Source organism: Scomber japonicus, chromosome 5 (assembly GCF_027409825.1).
Source record: "Scomber japonicus isolate fScoJap1 chromosome 5, fScoJap1.pri, whole genome shotgun sequence".
Classification (NCBI taxonomy): domain Eukaryota; kingdom Metazoa; phylum Chordata; class Actinopteri; order Scombriformes; family Scombridae; genus Scomber; species Scomber japonicus.
This window is the reverse complement of record NC_070582.1, coordinates 12889066-12912266: the sequence shown is the minus strand read 5'-3', so window position 1 is coordinate 12912266 and position 23201 is coordinate 12889066. Positions and strand designations below refer to the sequence as shown.

At 41.3% G+C, this 23201-nt stretch overlaps 1 protein-coding gene across 1 annotated transcript in view; it reads right to left on the bottom strand.

Moving 5' to 3' along the window:
* The window catches only part of LOC128359201 (cGMP-inhibited 3',5'-cyclic phosphodiesterase 3A-like), a 69640-nt gene that overhangs the window by 32684 nt on the left and 13755 nt on the right, over positions 1-23201 (bottom strand). Inside the window, exon 2 of the mRNA XM_053319640.1 lies at positions 948-998. Within this exon, the coding sequence (XP_053175615.1) occupies positions 948-998 (51 nt within the window). The remainder of the gene's footprint in view (positions 1-947; positions 999-23201) is intronic.

Sequence of the window (23201 nt, the reverse complement as noted above, 5' to 3'; positions counted from 1 at the left end):
ACTGAAATGACCACTGAGTCTAAATGGCAGCTTAAGGGAATGCATCAATCAAAAAATATGTGCTTGCCTACTAACCCCACATAACAAATTGATATGAGCCTTGGACAATATTTCAAAAGGGTAACATGCTATTTGAAAATTTCTGAGCTTTGAGGGCTGTGGGATAATACTGTAAGGCTGATTTTTGGGAACAGATACACTGCTATATGAATCTTAGCATCTCTAGGAAAGTACATAGTGTGTAATTTGATTTCAAGCCATATCCAGAACTGCACAGTTATGATCGCTATTCATGAGAAATCCCCTAATTTTCCCTGCAACCACAACTTTGTGGCATTTAATGCTATCTAAGCATACAGTGTCAGCATTGACGCACCATCTATTCATTTCAGGAGGATATCCTCCTGATAGGAGCACATGCAGGACAGGACGCACACATACTGTATATGGCCATGCCAGCACCAAGGACATTGTTTGTTCTTCATGTACTCCAGAGTCCTGCCCTGTGGCTCTGTAGCAGCTCAATACATCAATTCCCAAGCACACACACTCACACATTCTCTGGGAAAGGTAATCTCAAAGATGTGGCTGTGTGTGTGTGTGTGTGTGCCCTCTACAAGCTGTGTCTCCTGTGCAGAATCCTTCCAGTTTCAATTCCCTGGCCTTTAATGGCTTGTGCAGCGCCTTACAGCCAAATCACAGACCCGTGTCCTTTCGACTAACAGAGTATAACAAGGACTCTGGTGGGAAGTGACACCTCTGGACATGCTGTTTAACCACGGCTAAAATGAGCGGGTGAAGAGGCCTGTTAGTGGTAGGATTTGTGCTATTTGCGTCATTTATAAGGTGTGTGTAGGCGAGTGACAGGGAGCCAGTGTGTTTCCCTTTCAGCTGTTTATCATTGCTGTTATTACTAGTGTGTCTCTCTTTCGGTGGACGATACTAACCTGTGATCCCCGGGAGCCTCTCTTGTGGTCCCAATCCGAGCGGGAGAGCATCTGTGAGAAAACAGAGACAGAAACATGGTCAAACCACAGCACTGCACATCCTGTTTCAGTTAGCATCCTATAACAGAGGCAAAGCCATAATGGAGATATACTGTGCTGTAGCAGAAAAGAGGAGGGGCAGGAATGGTGATGCAAAGAGTCGAGGAAGTTTTGGGGGAATGGAAACGCTCATAAATGCAAAAATGGGTTTTGTCTATTTTTTTCACTTTCCATTAAGCGCAGACGTCTAATGCAATTTCACAGTCAGGTTTGGTTTACTTTAGCTCCTATTCACTGCCTAAGGGGCTGGTGGAGGCTGAGGATTTTTACGCTGTCTAATTACCAGCCACTGTGTCCTCCCACAGGCCTCGTAAACCCGTTTTCCACTTTCTTGGGAGTCACCGAATGCATCACTGTGGCTCTGTCACTGATTTTTGGCAAACATTTTGCAGGAGTGCCAAATCAACATTAAACCCCCTGCCTCTGTTAGGGCTTCCTGCCACAGAACTGAGAAGCCCTGAGAAACCCAGTATGTTGCTGTGACAAATTGCTGCTGCACACACCGAGGCAAGGGGCTCACTATAAGAGCCAAATTGATAATTCAGGTGTAATTTACTGTGTCAGTGGAGGTCATTGAGTTGTGTCATGCTGTGAGGGAAAACATTAGGAAAACAGTGGGTTTCAGTCGCCAGTGCTATGAGCCTGTCTGGACAGCAGTGTTTTTTTGTGCAGTATTTTCCCACCGTGCTGCTGAGCTCTAAACAAACACAATATTGGGGTAATGGTTCCTGTTAGCCATTACATAAAGTTTTTTAATTTGTCATTTTTGGACCAAATAAATAACGGGTATATTTGTATATAAAATTGAAGAATGTGTCTTACTGTAATGGGTTGGTTTACCTAAATTATCTGATACGTCAGCCTCCACACCAATTAAATGGAGGTTAATGGGATTTTATTTGTGTTCCTTGCAGCAATGAATTCAATGTAAAAAACACATCAATAGCAATGTACCTTAAGAGAAACCAAGCTGCAGAGAAGTTACTGTTAACACTTAGTAGGGATTGTTTAGTAGTAGAAAGTAGTTACAACAAAAAATGATTAATGGTGATAAAAATGTGTTTATTATATTATCATCTATCTATACTATACTGGACAATATAAGCTTGTTTTACTTCTCTGTTTGCAGAAAAGAAACCTTTAACTGTATCAAATAGAAATCCTATATACTGTCCAGTGTTATTACTTGTATTTAAAAATTTCCCATCTTAAATGTTTCTCTTAAACATTGAATATTTAAAACCCAGTAGTACCCAAGTATTATTTATGAACAGTCCCAGCCAATCTGTGTCATCCAGACTGTGTGTGTGTGTCATGTAAAATAACCACAAATGTCAGAACTTATTGGAGGAAGTTGTGCATTCAGAGAGAAAATAGGTTGTTAGGGCCTTTAAAGACCGTAGCAGGTTTCAATCCTTTGTTTTAAATTTCGGTGGCGTCTCCTTTATTTACATTTCGATCACTTAATTGTGCTCTTAACATATTTAGTTGGGCAGAATAGAAAAGCCTGGTCTGTTGGCTACTTTGTGGGGCAACTACTGTAAACCTCATCCTTTGGTCAGAGTTGTGGCAGCAGTGGGTACTTCCCTATAAAAATGTAGCAACCCTGACAGAAAGCAAACAAAGTCACCGACATAACAATCACACATAAATCAACACACACCCATTCATAAAGTGTAACAGCTTTACACAGTTTGACATTTAAGTCAGCTGAGGTTTTAAAAAAACAAAACAAATGCACCATGAGCAGTTTGCCCTTTCTCGAGAAACATCTTCTTTCTCTCATCCTCCATTTTCTAAACAGAGCAACGATTCTCTGATCGTCAGCACGTTAATATCTGTGAGTCACTTTTAAGCTCCTTCAAGCGTGCACGATACCTTCTCAAGCATTTAAATAAGCATACTTGATGACTCTTGGAAGTCAACAAGCAATCAGCTGTGTAAAAATGCTTGTATATGAGATGTAAATGACTGTAAATGATAGTATTAGCTTCTTTACTGCTTTTAAAGTATGAGAACTGACAGCGGGCTCCTCCATGGTTGTGGCTGAGTCCTCCTCCATTAGAAGGTCCTAGTATCAGTGAAGCTCTCCAGGCACACACATACACACACACACATACACACACATACACATAAACAGCCTTTCGGTCTTACAGTCTTATGTAACCCAACCTTTCATCTCTGTGCTCTGAGAGACAGACCCAGACTACACAGAAGTCTACAAGCGCCCCTTTGATGTGCCAAAACAAAAAACCCACACAAAATCAAAGCTGAGCATAAAATTTGAACAGCGCAGATAGCCTCTTGCACAGAGTGACTTTACAGGCCACAGCGGAGTTCATTTCCTCTGAGACTAGCTCAAAAATGTTATCAACAAATACATGTAGGTTTACAACAGCAAAGAGTAGGAGCAGCGATTTGGTGTTACTATGTTCAATTTTTTTTATAAATGTGTAAAATCAGTAAACAAATTTCAAAGTTTGGTTTTACTGCTTTTTAAGATTCAAACCATCAGTGTTGGAATAGACACAAGAAATGAACACAACCATTATGATTGCGTCAGAGACAAAAAGCAACACCTAAAGTTACAAAACTACTTTTATAAAATAGCTGACAATAATCTTACAAAGACTAAAATGACATATAGGTGAAGACACAAAGAAATATGACAATGCTGAAAAGGCTGTACCTCTTCTGGTCAAGCCTGTTAATCCTTTTCAAACAATAATGACAAACGCCTTGCTTTATTAGCCATGTTTTCTTCGGGACGATGGTAGAGAGAACGGTCTAAAATTATACTTTAAACACATGATGGCTCACTGCCAATTTTATGTCTGAAGAGGTAAAACCACACATGAATGATTTCTTAGATATCTCCTGTTTTTTCATGGATACCCTCCAGGCAGCATAACACAGCTGAAGCAGTAAAATTTCAAAATGGATTTGTTTTTGTCCTAAAGCTTCAGTGCACCTACTGGGAAAAATAACAACTTTGTAGAAGTTATGCCCTTTGTTTCACCCTCTGCTAGATTCATTATGCCGCCCCATAACACAGAAAAAGCCAGGTCTCGCAGTGGCTTTCCATCACTTATAGCAATACTCTTGATTTATATGAGACTGAAACCAGTCCTCTTAAGAAAAAAATGTTTTGTGTCTTTGAAAATGGAAGTATGTCTTTCAATCACAGCACTATAGCTACCAGAGTAACATGACACACTCAACAAGGTCTGAGGCATTTTTATGGGACTGTGGCTCCATTGTGAATGCATTCTGGAGATTTATTGTAGTTTCATAATCCAGAATAATACTCTCAAGAAGCAAACAAGAGAAAGAAGTGACAACAGTGTAGTTGCACTGCATGTTAATAGAAAGAGCAGTCAAGTAAAGGTGTATTTCCACTAAATAAGAAACACAGCATTCTAACCCTAACTCATCTATCTATTGCTGTTGAGGCTTTATGAATTTATAGGATTTATTACTCAAATGATAAATGACTCAAGTACCATTTATACCAACAACATATGTTGTTTGTAACAAGAACAACACATATAGGCATTTTCTGATTTGACAACCTTATCGTCAGGACATCAAAACATTTGCAAACTAGTACCGAAAAAGAGACATCCCTTTTGTTATGTGAAAATGTTCTGTTTAAGGTTTGGTTAGGTTAAAGAACAAACGTGACTTGATTAGAAAGGATCAGAAATGATTAAAAAGGATAGTTTGGGTTAAAATAAATATCTAATTAAGGTTAGACAAACATTTAAGTTTGGGTTAAAATTACTATTTCGTTCAAGTTTGAGGACCTTTGTTATAAGATGGTTACAATGATAACCACTTGGTTAACGTTAGGGAATAATCACAGTTATGGTTTAAAGAAACAGATGTTGGCTGTTGGTACAAAGCAGGCAAAGCACCATATTTTACTGACCCTTTGATGATCCAGCCCAACCTCCTCACTTTGTGATTCTATAGTAACTTCACTCAATTTTCTCCTTTGTCATTTGAATGTTAATAAATGTAATTTGCTGTAAGGGCTAATATTCACTAGTTTGTTTGCTTGTTAACTTTCACACACTCTCAATGGAAGCATGTGGTGTTAAGGTGTTACAACTAATTTTGGTGGGAGGTGTATCTTGTGCAGGTGGCTTATTGCTTATTGTGATCACACCAATTTGTGTTTTATTTCCTCCGTAAACCTAAATAATTTTCTTGAATTAAGCTAGCTACCCACAATCTTTCCACTGTTTTCCACTTAGCTAGCCATGCAGTTTTTCTGTTTTTGTTTAATTGATCCGAGATTTCTTCCTGTGCCCCCAACACAATGGATATGAAAGGAATTTGGTTTGTGGTGTGTCAATGTGTCAGCAACATATCTTTCCAGGAACAAAGTCCTGGTTACTATGAATGTCCTGCAGACCTAATAGTTTACAGTTTTTATTTGAACTGCTTGCGACCAGAGAGATCCCTAAGAAGCCTGTTTACTGTGAGGTATGTGGATTTTCCAGAATCACTGTGACAGTGTTCCTGGAAAGTGGTGTTGGTGTGGACGTTTCAGTGCTGTGAGCACCAAAAACAAAACTCCATTAATCTCCATTGTATTCGAGTGGAGGCAGAAATGCCAAAGATGAATATCTCAAAACAATTTAAACCAACATTTTTGCATGGTTAGATACCACTATTGAGATTACAATCTTTTTTTTTAGCAAATTGGGTCAACAGAGCCTTTAAGGGTATCTGACGCCATGATGCAAGAGAGCTAATTTGGTGATATTGGCAGTTCATCTGGAGCTAATATAAGTCTTCAGCAGTCATCAGCTGAACTATAATATGTCTTTTTTCACAGAATGAAGACTGTGGATTTTGTTCCTCATTTCTTACAGTGTAGTCACCCCAAAGGGATCGCTTCATGGCCAGTACAGAGAGGAGGGGTGATTACAATGATAATATGTCTGTGTGTCAGTGTACATGTGTGGCATGTGATTGCTGTATTAAGATAGACTGAAACAATCAGAACCTATCCTACAAAGTTCCTAAGTTAGTGTCTGTTGACCTCTCTGTGTCCTGTCTTTTACACTCTAGCTCTGTTAAAACACATTCATAGACAGGAAGGTACATAATGGGATGGTGACTCATAAGTAGACGATATGAAAGTGCCAGCCAAAATATCCCTGCCGTCTTCTGTAAATGAGCTGCACACTCATGACTCAAAATAGTGCCAGCCAAGTCAACTCCCAGCCTTCCTCTCACCCAGAGTGTTAAGAGGGCAGCAGTGTGGATGCCAGTATGCAGCCATGCCCTGTCCACCACCATGGCTCCGAGCCACAGCCCACAGCAAGCTGCCATGCCTCTGAGGTGCTGGGTAAACACCATGGTGTCAAAGCACAAACAAACTACTGGAATATGCTTGTTGTTTGACTTGCTCCCGCCAATAACCAGTTGAGAACCACTTCCTTGTGAGTGTGAAGTGGTGGGAGCTTCAGCAGTAGCACCCACGGTGAAGCTCCACTTGAACACTGATCAGTGTGAAGCCTCGTCCTGCTGTCATCAACTTACTCCAAAATGTTTTTTCAAATTTGTCTGGAAAGAGAGCCGGAAACTTCCTCGTGCTAATATATCTTAGCGCCAAATAACTGCTAGTGTTTCTTAATCATTCATTCACGATCGGATCTTTCTTTCTCTGCCTTCCGTGTCCTATTTTGTCGCTCATTACATGACTTCACATGAGAGGAGTTGATGCGTGTCTACTTGGATCTTTTGTAAGTGTGTTAGCTTGTTAGTCCACTGGATTTATTGGGGCCTAAATTCAGTTTGTGTTGAAGACACAGTTACGGGAAGTGCAGAGTACAGATCTTCTGGTTAGAGAAAGGAGGAAGAAAAAAAAGAAAGTGCTGATATTACAGTATGGTTCAGTTAATTAAGTTGGTGTTGATCAGCTTGACCCTGGGATTTTATGCACCACCTCTCTGTCCAATTAAACTCACTATGCTCTTGCTTATAGTAAGGTCTGCAAAGTCATGAATTTACACATATGCCTGCTTATGTGAATGCACACACACAGACACACTCATGCACTTAGACTCACACCCACTGCCTCAAGGTCTGAGAATATTCTCTTACTTATTCCTCCTTTGTTCTTTTATCACTGCTCTCTGTCAAAGATATTCTGACGTCTGCAGTGCTTGACTCAGACATCCCTGTACTCACTTTCACTTCAGCTGACAGAAAGAAAGTAGGTCAGATTCTACTAAGTCTCAGTATATGAAGGCTTCAGAAATGACAGCGGCTTAGCCATGAGGACACCAATCAAAGATCCTTGTGCTTATTTTCATGGGTGTTGGAACCACACTAAACTCTATATTGCTCATCACAGCTTTGAGAATGCAGTGTAATCTTGCTTTCCACCTGCAGGTGGAGGTATTCTCATGATTAGGATAATATAGCTGTTTTCTCTAGGGACGCTCTGTGGCAAACTTTCCCTTTGTCTGATGACAGTTTTGCAAAGAACTATTACAATGTATATTTACAGGATTCTCTTGTTAGATAATGGTAAAAATAATGATAAACCAGCTGGAATAAAAAACATTTTGGAGAAAACAGATTCAGTATAATTCGTAGCATAAATTTTACCATTTCCATTGTTTTAGTTTTGTAGGAAGCTTTGATAACATCTCTTTATTTCTCCCTTTGTAGAACTGACGGATACAGGGCGCTCAGGGACATTACATTAGCTCATGTTACGTTCTTTATAATGTCAACCTTAAAGATTTCTAAATTTAACATTTGGATTTCATAAACAGCTTACGCTGGGTATGTAAATTTTCAACATCACTGATACAAATGACAAGCTGAAGTGTAAATCTTACACTCTGTTGTCTCTTTTACATTGACATCAAACAAACTTTATCATCTCCAATGGAACATTTCTACATAAATTGCCCTGAATTCAATCGTGTACAAGGCAATAAGGCAAAGCAAAGGAAAATGGATGTTAAATAAAAATCCTAAGAATGAATAGGGATGTGTATACAGCAAAACTCTAGGAGAAAAATGTGGAGAGGCTCGAGTCCAGGCTGACACCAATTTCTGACCCAAACTGTCTGGCTCAACATCCAGGTGACTCCAAATACCTCGCCCCACCTCTTCCTCTGCTACATCCACCTCAAGCACAGCAGTTGTCCACTGGGAGGACACTTATAAATCCCCCTTTGCCTGCTTGCTGAGAGGAGAGCCATTTCTATTCACGCTGGCTAATGTTTTACAGGTTTTACCGTGGGGGTCAGTCATCGTGGGTCATTTGCGTCATCGCTGGAGGGAAGGGAACTATTGAGGTGGGCTGCCAAAGCGGATGGGCCGTGTGCAGTGAATGAGGAACACACTTGTGTGTATGCGAAGATTACTGCACGCACATCTAAAAGCTGTTTGGCATCAGCACACTCTCACATTCTCGGTCTCATGCGCACACAGCGGCCTGCAAAACACACACACATACAAGAATAAAACTACACTTGCACAAGCATTAATAACGCTCACATGCTCAAATATGATCCCATTAAATATTTCACAGAGCAGCACTGCATGTGCACTCTGGCTTCTGTTTACCCCTCATCTCTTCCTCACACTTTCTTGCGAAGACTCTTCTAATTTCTGAAGTGTGACTACTGTAATGGGATTTATTGTCTTTACGTTTCCTGGGAGAGACTTAGCCTGATCCTAGAAGAATCCCAGTGAATGAGTCTCTACCAGAGATAGATCTGTCACTCTCCCAAGGGTGAAAGCACAGGCCAAAAGGATGCCATGGCCCAGAGAAAACCTCAATGGGAGTACCCCATATTCTGACCTCAAAAACTGTCAAACACAACGAGATAAAATGTGTCACTGACGGAGCCAAAATCTCTGAATATGAAAGCCTATTTGGCTAGTATAAAACATTTTTAAAAACATATCCATGTGGTTTCATGATTCCAAATATGGTCATTGATTTTTCTGTAATAATTTGTGCACACACTGTCTTTCCTTGCTTATGAGCTATGGCCGACTCCTTCTCAAACAGTTAGATTCCCAGCTCCGCACATTCAGCTGGGTGAAAAAGAGGGGATCTGGCTGGGTAGACCTGGCAGCCCACCTCAAAACAGCATGCCAAAGCCATTAGTGTATAATGGTCCAGTCAGGATTACTGCTGGGGCCTGGAGAGCCGAGAAGGGAACACAGCACTCACTTGTTTGTTTGTTTTACAAGCCTCTGCTCTGTACAGTCTGCAAGGTGCCAGTGGGCTTTGTGTGGTTTAATTCACAGTTGATTCGAATAGTGTACAGCATGTCAACAATAGTGGGGGACACTCTGGCCACGCGCACATGTTTCAAAGAGTTATGTCAGAATAAATTGGTTATGACACTGCAATTTGTTTAATAAATCTAAGCTAACGATTTTTCTTCCCCTAAAATACAAAGAAATACAACTTGCGCTGTCACTCATTCTGTGGTGGATAGATTACCCCGAAGGTGACTGCACCTGCTTGTTGACTGGCTAATCAGAAACATCAAGAGTCCAACAAATTCTCTCTTGTGTGTTTTTTGTGTGTGTTACTGGCCTAGTTTCATGTTCATCAAAAAAGATGGACAGCATTGAGATAAAGAGTGCATTTCCCCATAATCCATCAACTCGGTGATTCTGCCCTTCAGCCTGCTTCAGTCACTTGGGTATTTTCCAGCTGAGCTTTCATTATAAAATGGAAATGGTAATATTGATTTATGTGTCTTCTTAAAGACCTTCTGTAGCATTTATGAATTACATTATGAAAAGGCAGGAGGATTAAGAATGTGGGCAGACAAAACAGGATATGCCACATTTTTCTCTATTTTGTTGCTCATAGGTCTTGTTTAAGCTATGAAAAATGGATAGATTTGGGCTATTATAGTCCACAGTACAAGTCTCAGACAACAGGGCTGGGTGTTAAAATTCCATTGTAAAATGTTTTTATGAAGCCATAAGTCTGACTGGGACAGGAGGCAATATTTCTTTTGGAGGAGGCGATCTACGTCAAGAAGGGTTTTCAAAGTTAATGAACACTTGAATTACAAAACAATTTGGACATGACCTTGACAAGAAAACTGAAGCAAATGTGGTGCACTTTGGAGTATTAATTATGGTTTTGGCTGAATGTTGGTATTAGAAATGTTGCTTTTGATGTTACACTGTTCTAGCTTGAGTACTAAACGTAAGCTTTGCTGTAATATAATTCAGAGGACGCACAACGAGAATGTGAGTTCAGTCAAAGGCAATGTTATGAAAGCAGGATAGAAATGTTTGCATGCATGCTGCCTCCAGTGCATACATTATTTCATCTTTTATTCACAGGTCTGACTCAGCAAGGTCTGTGTTCTGTGTTTTGTCTGTGCTCATCAGAGAGAGGACCACACACACATCTCCCCCAGTACTTCAGCTGCACATAGAACATTTACAATCCCATCAAGATTCCCACAGGACTCCAGTAAACAAACAGACAGCCCGCTGAAGCATATGCCTTTAAATCACATCCCTACATCCTTTATAAATCACTGATGTAGAAACAAACGTACATTCAGAACAGCACCTATGCACTGACTGATGTACTAAAAGCGTGTGTGTGTACGTGCATCCAAGTGTGTGAATGCCAGCCTCTAATAAACAGCATGTGTACCTGTGTGGGGGCATAAATCTCTGCTTCCTCTTTCTGCAGGTGGAAGGACTTACATTACCAAGCCTGTTCCCCTAGAAGAGGCTCTCGTCAGCCCCATGGGCAGGTTTTCCACCATTAGCTTGTAAAATGCTTGCTTTGTCAGTGAAATTCCCATAGGGCTTTAGTTCCCCCATGTAGAAGGAATGCAAAGGTCTGCAGGGACCATGAAGGTACAGGGGAACAGGAGACGGCCTTCCCTGACACACTCTGGTAGGTTTCTCTTCTCTTTATGAGGCAGAGTATAGAGCCATTAAGCACAGGCCGTCATGCTGATAGTCAGTTCACAATCCTGGGTTAAAACAAAGCAAACAGGGGCATATGAGATAAAGGAGATGCTGGTTGTCCTCTGGCAAATAGCCTGCAGGTTCCACGAGTGACAGAAAGCCATCTTCTCGGACAACACCTTCGCCGAGGCTCACTGAGGCTTAGCAAGCAATAAACAATGTATTATCTTGAAACTCTCCGTCCCGCTTGCCTAAATGATATATGATGTAATAATAACCAGAGATTGTGCAGTAATAATATGATGTCACTGTGTCGTGCAGCAGTTACGCCCTTTGGCAAAGGTATATCATGATCTATGGTTTTAGTGGAGCGCCGCTGAAAAGTGACAACAGCTCTCTGACGGGACCACCCAGTATTTCATCCACCGGACCACTGCAGAGACACATTTATTTCTAACTGTAAACGTGTGTGTTGATGTATTTGTGTTTACATATGTGTAAGCCAGTGGCAGAAGATGTATTATGATCCTACTTGAGTAGCAATATCACAATATAAAAGTTCTGCATTAAAAAACCCAGCTTTAATAGGGGTTTTTTCCCAGTTGGAGGGACAGGCTGTAAACATAACAGTTGACTGTTATTAACTTATTATTAGAATTCATCATTTGGAGTCATGTTTGTGTCCACCTGATGAATGTAAATCTAATATGCCTTCTAATTTTAGCTCTGTTTTTCTTCCCACTACCTCCTGAATTAAATATGTGGCTCTTTAGCTGCTACATACTTCACTATGTTGACCACAGATCACAGTCACAAACTATGTCTGTCTGCTGTTTGGCTCGGTTCAAGTAGTGAAGTGGGTAGTGGGCAGTGGGTAGTAGAGCTTTCTTACTGTAAACAGCTGCTTCTCAAAATGGGGTTGATTACAACAGTGAGACTGAACCAATACTGTGACACTGTGGCACGTAAACCCAAAACAGCAAGAACTGCAGGGAAATGCGGAGCTGGGTGATTCTCTGTGGTTTCATACTTTAAGTTATGTACTTACTTACTCTGTTACATAAATATAAAAGTGCAATTGCACATGCAGAAGTACAATAATTGTCTCTGAAATTAAGTGAAAATGCAAGTACTCAAGTAAATGTACTGTGTTATATTCCACCACTGGTGTAAGCACGTGAGCGGGTGTAAATGAATGCTTGTTTTTTTTCAGTAAATGCCTGCATGCATCAAGAACTGGTTCTTTTGTTTGTTTATACTGTACTTCCATGTGTGTATCCATGTAAAAGTGTGCAGTAAACATACAGTATATAGCCTACTGTACAAGGCTCTGTTTCCACGCTTGCATGTACAGATGCGTAATAATGACCATGTCTGCATGTGTGCACAGGATCTGGAGCAGTATCAGGCCAACCACAAGTAAGGAAAACATTGTTAAAATCTTTGTTAGTCTGCTGTTTAAACATGGAAGGAATCCTTATAAAAATACACAAAGCATTTGTTTCTTTTTTCACACTCAACAATATGGAGCAAAACTCTTTTGAAGGAAGACTTTGCTCCTGGATCCTCTTGATCAGAGCCACTGGTGCCACCCACGCACACACCAAGCCAAATGGCTACTTGTGTTTACCTAGCCATGTGACTCAAGCTACGGTTCGTACCGTGACGTCAGCTTGCATTCCACACATTCATCACGCTCAGTTCTCACTGATACTGTCTCAGATGCTGCGGAACAGTGGGAGCAGAGATCATACATTATACAAGCCAGCAATCATTCACTGGCCCTGTGTTTGCTATATTTATCTTTTCCCAATAAAATAAATAAGCACTACTTTGTGTTTGCCATCTGCGCTCATGAACAGCTATCGCCTGAAATAGTCTTCCTGTTCCACTTAAAACATGAAATCCATAAATAATTGCAAAACTGCTGTCAAGAGATGGATACAGGGAACAAACAACTCGTTACATAAATATGCATGAATATTTCCATTTTAAACTACTACTTTGTGCCTTTGCTTGTTAAGTCAGCAGCTTATTGTTAAATCACTGCATTTCTCTATCTTCTATAACAGGACAACAGTAGCAATAAGGATCTAACAGTATAATGCATGTATGATAAGGTAAAGCATGCGATTAAATTATCTCACTCTATTTCTAGTACAGCATGCTCTTACTACAGTACCTGCAGTATATTAACTTTTACTTAAACTGATAATCTCATTCTGGTGAAATACACATATTTTGGTCTGTGTGATGTACTCCACTGTGCTGAATTGTCCAGCAAATAGGATACAAACTTTACAGTGAATGATGTGTCCCAAAACTGACCAACTCCCCTCCTACCAGAAAACAACATAACAGAAAAGAATTTCTTGTTGATGGTCAGTTACCAGCCCAAAATTGCTGTTAGACTACAATATTTACGAGCTATAACCAAAAATATTTATTGCTCAGTGCATATATGTAGGCCTATGAGTGATGTGGATAATTTGATCTGGTGAGAAATGTAATCGCTGCCTGGATTATGTTGACAGGGAACATTTTTTGAGTTATGACGCTCTGCATTTCTGTACCGCACTGGAGTCGTGGGGAGAGAGGGGTGGTGCGGGGGGGGAGGTTGGCTGGTGAGCATACAAAGCGCAGGACTTCACTGCAGACTGGGATTTGCGTGTGGTTAACTTCAGGCAACAGAAGGACATTGGTTAAGGTTAGTGAAAGAATGTGGTTTCAATTAAACATTAATAAACATGTGTCTTGTGTTTGAAGTCACTGTGGACTTGTTCCCTATTAAACAAAGACAGTGATTTTTAAATGAATGCTGCAAGTGTTTCAACATAACCATACACAAGTCTATTAATGCGGTATTTGCCATGAGTGGACACTGCCAAGTAAGATCTGATATTTTGGCAGAACACAAACTAAATATGTTGTCAGTGAACATTTTATCATTTAGAGACTTAATTAACATTTCATCATTAGGGTGACAAAGTGTAATTTAGCAGGATCACATGTCCTCTAAAATGCATACTGTTGCAACCTAATTCAATACTTAATTGTAATTCCTAGTAGACAGGGTCAGAATGTAAAGTCTTCTTTAGTCTGAACATTCTGGCACATTGTATTAACATTGCACCCTATGTTCACAGGTGCTGTGAAAGTGATTTGTTTCAATGTGTCCTGTCTGTGAACTTGATCATGAGCATGAACACAAGTGTGCGTGATGTCACTTTGTGTTTGTTTAGGGAAAAAAAGGCATATTTTTATTTCTTGTCTAGTTTTCCTTCTTGATAAAATGGTGCCTTCAAACTTCTGCATTCTGTTGCTGAAAACCACAAAAACTCTCAAAACAGACAAAGTTTAAGAAAACACAACTCTGAAAGGGCTTCTAAATTCTTAACATGTCCTAAACAGTCCGCTCTGCAGCACAGCTGAGGAAACAATTTGCTGAGACCTTTGCCTTTTACATTCTGCTCCCCACGCCATGGCCCAAACACACCACAGAACAGCAGGCTCATCTTGCTACCATCTGAAGAGGCGAAGACAACATGATGGAGAGTGTAATAGAAACAGAATGGAGGCTGTGTTTAACCTCACTCAGTCATTGCACTGTCCAATGCTCCATTTGTTATTCTGTTAATTGGCCAATCAGTAATGATGGCAGAATAATTAATCAAACAATGACAAGGAAGATGAATCCTGGTTTTAAGCTTGTGTTGAGGAGAAGTTCACCCCATGTACTGTATATGTGCATATGTCTGAAATAGGGGGTCTGTAGCCTGAAGCTAGTGTGACTTCTCATCTGTAATTGCTGTAATTGCACTTTCCGTAGAGCATGTAAAAGCAGAAACAAATAACGTCTGCTGCAACTCTGGATAAATGATGACCATCAGCGAAGATTGTTTTCACAATCCTGGCTCAAACAATTGGAAGGGATAATCCAGTATAATGGGAAGTAGTTCAATTAATTAAGGAGGCAGACTATAAGAGAGGTATCATAAAACTGAGCCATAAACAGGCAGTACTGTTCACTCTGTAAGACTTGTAAATACAAAATGGCCACCCCGGAGTTAAAAACTATGGAAATTTTGGGAAAATTGTCTTTTTTTCCCCCATCTGAAAAATCTGCATGTTTATTATCTGCATGTGGGTATTAATCTAATGCAAAGCAGACCCCAAAACAAATTAGCTCTCCCCATATAATCTGATTAGTACTACTGTACCAGCCTGAACCAAATGGATCTGGTTCAGACAACCTGCGGGGATAGAGGAGGGAAGCGGGTGAGAAAATAGAGCTTACAGGTCTGGCCGTGATGTTAACACCTGGCAGAAACATGCGTCTCAGGTGATCCAATCACAAGTGGACAGCTCTAAGTACGTCACTTCACACCTGGTCTCACAAGTAGTCTCAATTGACTACTTGTATCTTAATCTCCTGCTTTATATGAAAATATATACATATATCATTTCAGTTTTCAAAGACCAAACGCCTTGTTGTTCTTAACCGGTGGGAGGCAGCAATGCCTGTGCCTAGTCTGCAGGAAATTAAAAGAAGTTTGCAAAGACCTTGGCGCACTGGCAAAATCAAAACTCTTCGGCATAAATGGAAATCAGGCAGCATGTTGCGTGTGTACTCCAGATCTGATCTCCATGTGTCTTGGGTTCATTCACATCTGTATTTACAGCTGTCCACTTGTGATTGGGTCACCCGAGATGCATTTTAATGTCAGGTGTGAAAAGGCCCTTCTGTAAAACTGAAGACAAGAGTGGAAGAAGAAGCCATATACATACTTCACCATACACATCCAAAACATTCACTGTCAGTGATTATAACATCACAGAATTAATCACAGAATCAATAATGAACTGTCAAAAGTTGGAAGCCAGTAGCTAAAGAGCACCTGTCAGGATGTAAGGAGATTGTTTTAGTAGACCAGTGCATTTTCCATGTGTCACATTTCATTCCAATCTTTTATACAGTGTGATACCAACTGCTAGATTAACATCTGATGGGCTGTAACATTACAACATTACTGATGAAACTGATTCACTTAAAAGGCACAGTTTGCTATTTTGGGATACACTTGTACCACTCTCATATTTGTCTGTTAAATATGAAGCTACATCAAGGAGACTGTTAGCTTATTTTAGCATAAAGACTCTAAACAGGGGGAAATAGCTAGTCTGGCTCTGTTCTTGCATGAAGTTGTATTTAGATGGCACATCCTCTTTGCAGTACGCAAATCTAGCCCGGGTCTGACCCTCACCTTGTCCCCGTCCTTGACTGGGTTCGATCGCTTTGCTGAGTTGGCAGTGCCACACTAAACTATAGGCAACTGGGGAACCTGTGCTGACAGAACGGGCCTCGCCTCAAGCAATAACACCCTCAACTATGGCTCATTGGGTGATGGTTCAATAACGCCGCCGGTGTTTCAGGTCAAAACTCTCCAGTCACATGCAAGAACGCACTAATGGGTAAGGCTCTGTCTGTCCCCGGGCCACTGAAACAAGGCCAAGCAAACCAAAAACCCACTCATGACTCCGGGCTGAGCTGTAAGACAGCCCTTTTTTATGACCATCATCTGGTATGGTTGCCTGTTTGGCAAACTGCACAGTCACACACAACATTACTTGTGAACACCCCTCATGCTTTCTGCCTCTTTTTCCTCTATCACACACACACACACACACACACGCACACACACACACACACACACACACACACACACGCACACGCACACGCACACACACACACACACACACACACACACACACACACACACACACACACACACACACCTGTGTTAGATGGCCTGTTTTCCACTGAAGTCTAATTGATTGGAAAATGAAGACGGACGCCTGTGCGAGCTGAGCCCTGTTGATAAGCGAGAGACACAGAGTCTATTACAGCTGCCCTGCTCCCGACCCAAACACGTCACCCAGACAACCAGTTAGTCTTCATTGTTAGCCACCAAATCACACTCCTGACTAGATGAGTGACAGAGTGGAGCATCAACATGACAGAGAGGCGACGGTGGATCAGTGCTGTGTTTTTGGGACACAGTAATACCCCTGTCCCTAGCAGTGATACACCACTTTCAATTGAGGAAGGAAATGGGTTGGAAATGGGCAGTGTAATGCTTTCAGCCCCAGTCTCTCTGAGCAATGACAACAGACATAACACAGAGCCATTAACTGCTTCACTGTGTGAGTGTTTGGCTAGCCAGACAGTCCAGCCGCTGCTAGCTAGAGCTTGAGGCTGGCCTCATTATTGACATTTTGATGGTTTTCAGGCTTGGAAAAAGTCAGACTCTACGGGACACTGATGGATTTTGGCTATCACGCTTAAAAGGCTTTTCAATAATTAGTGTACACAAATACACTGGTTATTAGAGTGATACAACCAAACGTATCTGGCTTAATGTGAGCCTCATTAAGAATGAATTAATATAGTACCTATACACTCCAGCAGCCATAAAATTAGACAGGTGATTTCTTTGTTGGATGATTCCTCAAGATACACATTTCCCCTTTTCAAATGAGTTATGAAAGTAAACTTGCTTTATTGTCTTCTGGCACTCTGGGGATGGCTGGAGCTATATAAATCTTACGTAGGCAGGGATACACAAGGGAGTATGTTTCCTTTTCATCCGAGACTGCCCTTTCACCAGAGCGAGGAAAGAGAAAGGAAAAGGCAAAACTGTAAAGAGGAAGAGCCTGTAGAAAAAAAATAGGGGTCGGCCGTTCAGTGGAATTCAACAGTGCATGAAAGGCAGGGAGAAAAATGAATACATCTGGCATGGAAATAGGAGAGGTGGTTTGTCGGGCATTACGGAGTTTGGAGATGAGAAGAAAGGCGAGGGGAAGGGAGAGGACAGAGAGTAAAATGGGGGCTAATCATGAAAGAGACAGGGCTGGGAGGCAAGGCACAGAGGATGACTAAAAAAGAGGACAGTGAAGTAAGAGGGAGGAGAGGCTCACAGTAAGACGTAGAGAGATGGTGATGAAATGAAAAAAAAAAGAGGCAGCAGAATCTAAAAGAGAGCAAAGTCCGGGGCTCTAATCAAACAAGCACATTGTGAAACTATAGATTAGGGGGAGGTGATTTTAGCTTGAGGAGTAATGTCTCCATCCGAAGCCGGAGCTTTGAGCGCACATAGGACGAGATGTGGGGGAAAGGAAAAAAATGAACGCACCTCCCCAGAGTGGGGAGCACTGTGTTACCATGGAAACAGCTCTGACGTCAGAGCAGGCATTATGTGATTACTCATAGACTCTGTTGAGGAGCGGGCCAATAAAACAGGGACCATTACTCACACACACACACACACACACACACACACACACACACAAGCAAAAGCATATGCATACACCCATGTATACACACAAAGTATCAACTCAGCTCTGCCTTAAATAAACAGCAGACCGATGATACACTTTATGAGCATTTTTACAGTCCAGACTCTGTAAAATCGTCACAATTTTACAAGAGCTTCTGATTTGGAATGCAAAACGTGCAAATTGAACGCTTGCTTGAGTGCTGAGGAATGAGGAAATAACCTGACACTCAGCGCTAAAACCTCAACACGAGTGTCCCCTCTCTGATGGCAGAGCACAACCATGACTCTCCGTTCCAACAACAAGGAGCACTCACACTGCCTCATCAGCACAACCACCACCAGGATATCACTTGCAAAATCTGCCTGTTCTGCATTCCACACACCCCGACCCATGTCTGACAAAGTACATCAAACATGAACGGTGACATGTAGGCCTTTGCTATTGTGCGTCACAACACATATGCACACACGTACGCACACTTCCTCTTGCCATCTCCCACACATTCTCTGCTGGGAGTTAAAACACTGTTAGGGCTGATAAGGATCCAAGCAAACAGTGTGGATAAACAGTCACTCTGGTAATTAAGAACCATGGACCTATCAGAGAAGAGTATGCCGAGACAAACATGTGATCCAGACTCCATTACTGAGGCCTTGCGCATTCCCACCACAAAGACCATTAGGTGAGTCCAGACAGACGGCAAGAGTCACCAGAACCAACAAAAGCAGAGACTGGCTCCAGTAGTTTCAACTCAACAACAGCACTGACTGCATTTCCACTCCAAAAATGAATTGCGTATCTCTGGTTTCTAGAAAAGAATGTTTTCTGACACAAAATGCCAAAATGAAAACAAATAAAACATATATATTATCTTGATAAACATTCACATAATATCTAAGACAAGGAGTAACATTATGGGCTTCAGCTACCTGTAGTTTAATTTATGTATTTTTAGTCCGTGTACGTGAGAGGGAGCGGTGTTACTACTGGAGAATAGGCCTTTTTAAAAGGAGGCATTTTGACTTGTCACAGTAGGAAAAAGCGGAGGTGTTGCCAATGACATTAACGGTTGCTCCGTTCTATGCAAGTGTCCCACTTAGCCATGACAGCATGGCAGTGACACAGTGTGCACAATACTAGGACCCTCAAACCAAAGTAAGCTGAGTGGAATTCATTACATCTGTGTTTTTTCATTTTAGACGTATGAAAAAAAGCCTAATTGTAGGCTGAGGAGTGTTTTCTGTTCTCTTACAGGCTGCATCAGTGGTATTATATAGATTTTGATTTTAAAATGTATTTTGGCATTGAAGCCTTAATTAATGACCATCATGAGTGAGAGTCCTGATTTTCATAAGTACATTTTAAAGTATTTTAAGTATTTTGCTAGATATTTGCCATTTTCAATTGAAACTATAGGGAGTGACACAAATTAGTAATAAGTATTTACTAGAAATTATAAGCAAATGTTTTGATGTCTCCTGTTGAAAAAACACTCTTGATTACCTTTTCTAGAAAAAGTGTGTGCTAGGAGTGAGACTGGAGACTAGATTAGCACTGATCAAAATACACACTGTGACTGCAGCTGTGTGACTTCAGCAACTCCAGTCAGAAGTGAATGTGCAAATTTATCTCTCTCTATGGTCTTACAAGACGTTACATGCGTGAGCTTCATCAGGCGTCATTGACTCTTCCACTCTGCTATCTGCATTTTAGACTGTCCTTAATGTGCATGACGCAAGTTCAGTTATTGCATTTGGGACAAGTGCTCCATGTCACTTCTCTGCCACAAATGTGACTGAGCTCTGGCCAAAACCTGATATACTATACTCTGCATCATCACTAATTTGGTTATAATGATACCATATCTAAGTTGATCTGATTAGAGGCTTACAAGCCCAAAAGCTCTCCCTCTCTCTGTCTGTCCTATAAAGTGTGTGAACGTGTCTTATCTGTGCACCTATTAGCAAGAAACCATGTAACATTCATGCATCACAGTGTGAGCTTGTACATCTTGTGTGTGTATATGTGCTATAGTAAGCTGCAGTCCACCTGGCAGGCCAGTAAACTTAATGAGTCTCGTATTCATGCAGCCTCCTGTGCAGTCACATCCGCTGCCTGGAGCTCTGACCAGGTGCTCTGACACAACACATCTTCAAACAACATGAGTGGGATGGTCCCTGATGGCCTCTCGTAATAGCACCCTGACCAACAACATACCACCCAGAAGGAACATTTTTCTCATTAAAATTCACTCCAATAAGATTACCTGGCTATGACTAACTTTTAAAAGCATAGAAGGCGGTCGTTCAAACATGATCTGAAGTAAGATGATTGAGTTACTTTCCTGATGTAATTCATTACTGACGAACTTCTGAAAATTATAATCACATTGCATGTAATCATATTGTTTTAAATTGCATTTACAAAAGGTAGCATATCAAGTTAAATGGGCAATCTTCTCCAGTTTCACAACAGTGCAATGATGTAATGTAAGTTACTTCAGACTATCATATGGGTTACTCTATGTCAAATGTGTGACTATAATCGCAGTCAGTGCCTTTATCCTCTGAATGTTTTTGGACAATTACTTTAAGATGATTTTTTTGTATTTTTCTCCTTAACAATAATACATAAAATAATTTCCAATTTCATTACTAATGTTATTGGAAATGAGCCGTTCAAGAAAAAGTGGCCTATGAACAACTTCCTTCAGTGATATTGATGTTATTACTAAAATGACTAACCACTGTAGTAGTGAACCAAACATATAAACACTGTATTGAAAGACTTGTTTACCATAGTTTACATAGTCATCTTATATAGGGCGAATTAGATCTAGATACAAAAGTAATCCCTCTGAATTATCACTTATGACCTACTAGAAATGTGAGACTGTGTATGTATCTACAGAGACAGCCCTCTACCTTTATGGGCATCCTTTGAGCAGTGGGTGTGTAGCCACCAGTCCATAGGGTGCAAGGTGTGAAGTCAGGACTCAAAGCGTAGCAACCAGGCTACATCTCTGTCCCTGTCTCTCTCTTCTGCTCCGCTCTTCATCTCTGGCTCTGTGTCATGGATGTATGAAGAGTTGCAGGTCTGCGTGTCTGCTTGACCGAGGGCAGAGCTGAGCTACATACACGCAAAGCAGATAGGCCACAGCGGACAGGATGAAGCTTTGCATTCACACCAAATCCAGCAATGTGGATGTGGGAGAGTTTATTTGTGCTTTAGAATGTAAGTGCTATGACACAATCAGAAAAAAAACTTTTTATTTATCTGATTCATGGCTTTGTTCTTTTTCACTCTCTTCATTTAATCTGTTGATCTACCACAGCTGCTCTCTCTGTATCTCTCCCTCTCAGTGCATGTGTGTGTGTTTACTAACACCAACCAACAAATCCTGCATAGTATACCTTTAACAATAAAGGCAACACACATAATGGTATAAATGCTGTATTGAAAATATGATTATTCTTTCGTGAGTATTACAAGGAGTCCTGAGTAATTCTTATATCTTTGAAAAAGTGAAAACCAAAATTTATGAGCCATTCATACATTACAATACAATGTTTTTGCATGTGTTTTATCCATTACACACGTAATAGGAATGTCGTTTTGGCGCAGTGGCATTAAAATTGTGAAAAAAAGTTCAAAGTAAGATATGAGGGCAGAACAGTGTTGGCCCAGTAGGAAGTATCCTGGCCTGGTCTGGTCTGGGTCCATACTTGGTCCAGTCAACTCAGACCTAGAAACACAAATATTCTAATGAATTGCAGCTGCAGGGCCCGAACAGACAGCCTCCTCCTTTCTTTACTTCCCAAAAACCTTTGCAAAACACTCCTTCACTCTCTCGCCTCTCTCCTTTCTTATTCACTTGATCCTCTTCTCTCACTGAAGTCAAGGGGGTAGACCTGCACTCTGGAGACTCATCTCACCAAGTATTGCCGTAGGTTGGACTTTTCCTACAATAATAACTGTGTTGATACTTATGAAAGATTTCTCAGAGTGCACCCTGCCACACCCTTAACGCATCCCTCCCTAAATGCACGACTTCCTAAGAACAAATGTCAAGGAAATGAGTGTAAGAATGTGTGGAGGCTCCAAATGTGTGAGAGTGAGGGCTTATTTACAGCCACAGGTTAGCCAGCTGCTCTAACCAGCAGCCAGGTCCTGTGGATATGAACTAGCTGGCCGGTGCAATGCTACCAGGGGGAAAGGGCACTACAGGACTTTGAAGAGTATGTGTGTGTGTGTGTGTGTGTGTGTGTGTGTGTGTGTGTGTGTGTGTGTGTGTGTCCACCATGCATCATCTCCCCTAATGTTTTCTCTCAAATGTGACCCCTGGTTCCAGTTCCTTTCCTGCAGCTGACCACCATATGTAAAAGGCCTGCACAGGTCCATTGAATCCCCGTCTAATGGGCTGCACAGATGCCACTTTCCTGGAACAAATCCTCCCGTGAGTGTGTGTATGTGTGTTCATGTGTGTATGTCCCTGTCTGTCTCCGTGCAAACAGACTCTACCGTTCCACACATTTCCCTCAATATGTTTCACCACTGTCTGGAAACAATGAAAGGTGCTGGGTGAGAAGCGGGGAGGGGAGAGAAAAAGTGGAAGAATGGTGGAAAATGGCACGGTGGGAGAGAGGGAAACACATAGGGGGAAAGTTATGCTGCTGTTTGGACAAGCTTTGTTGAGGGTAAGTAAAAAGGGAAGTACGTAAACTAACAGCAGCTCAGTCGTGAGGGATGGAGAGAGGAGGAGGAGAGTGAGGGCAGATTATTGACTTAATGGCAGAATTGAGGCTGTCAGGGGCTTCAGAGACACTGTTTGTGTAGTTTGGAGCAGGCCTGGAAGAGCGTGCGGCGTGATGATGG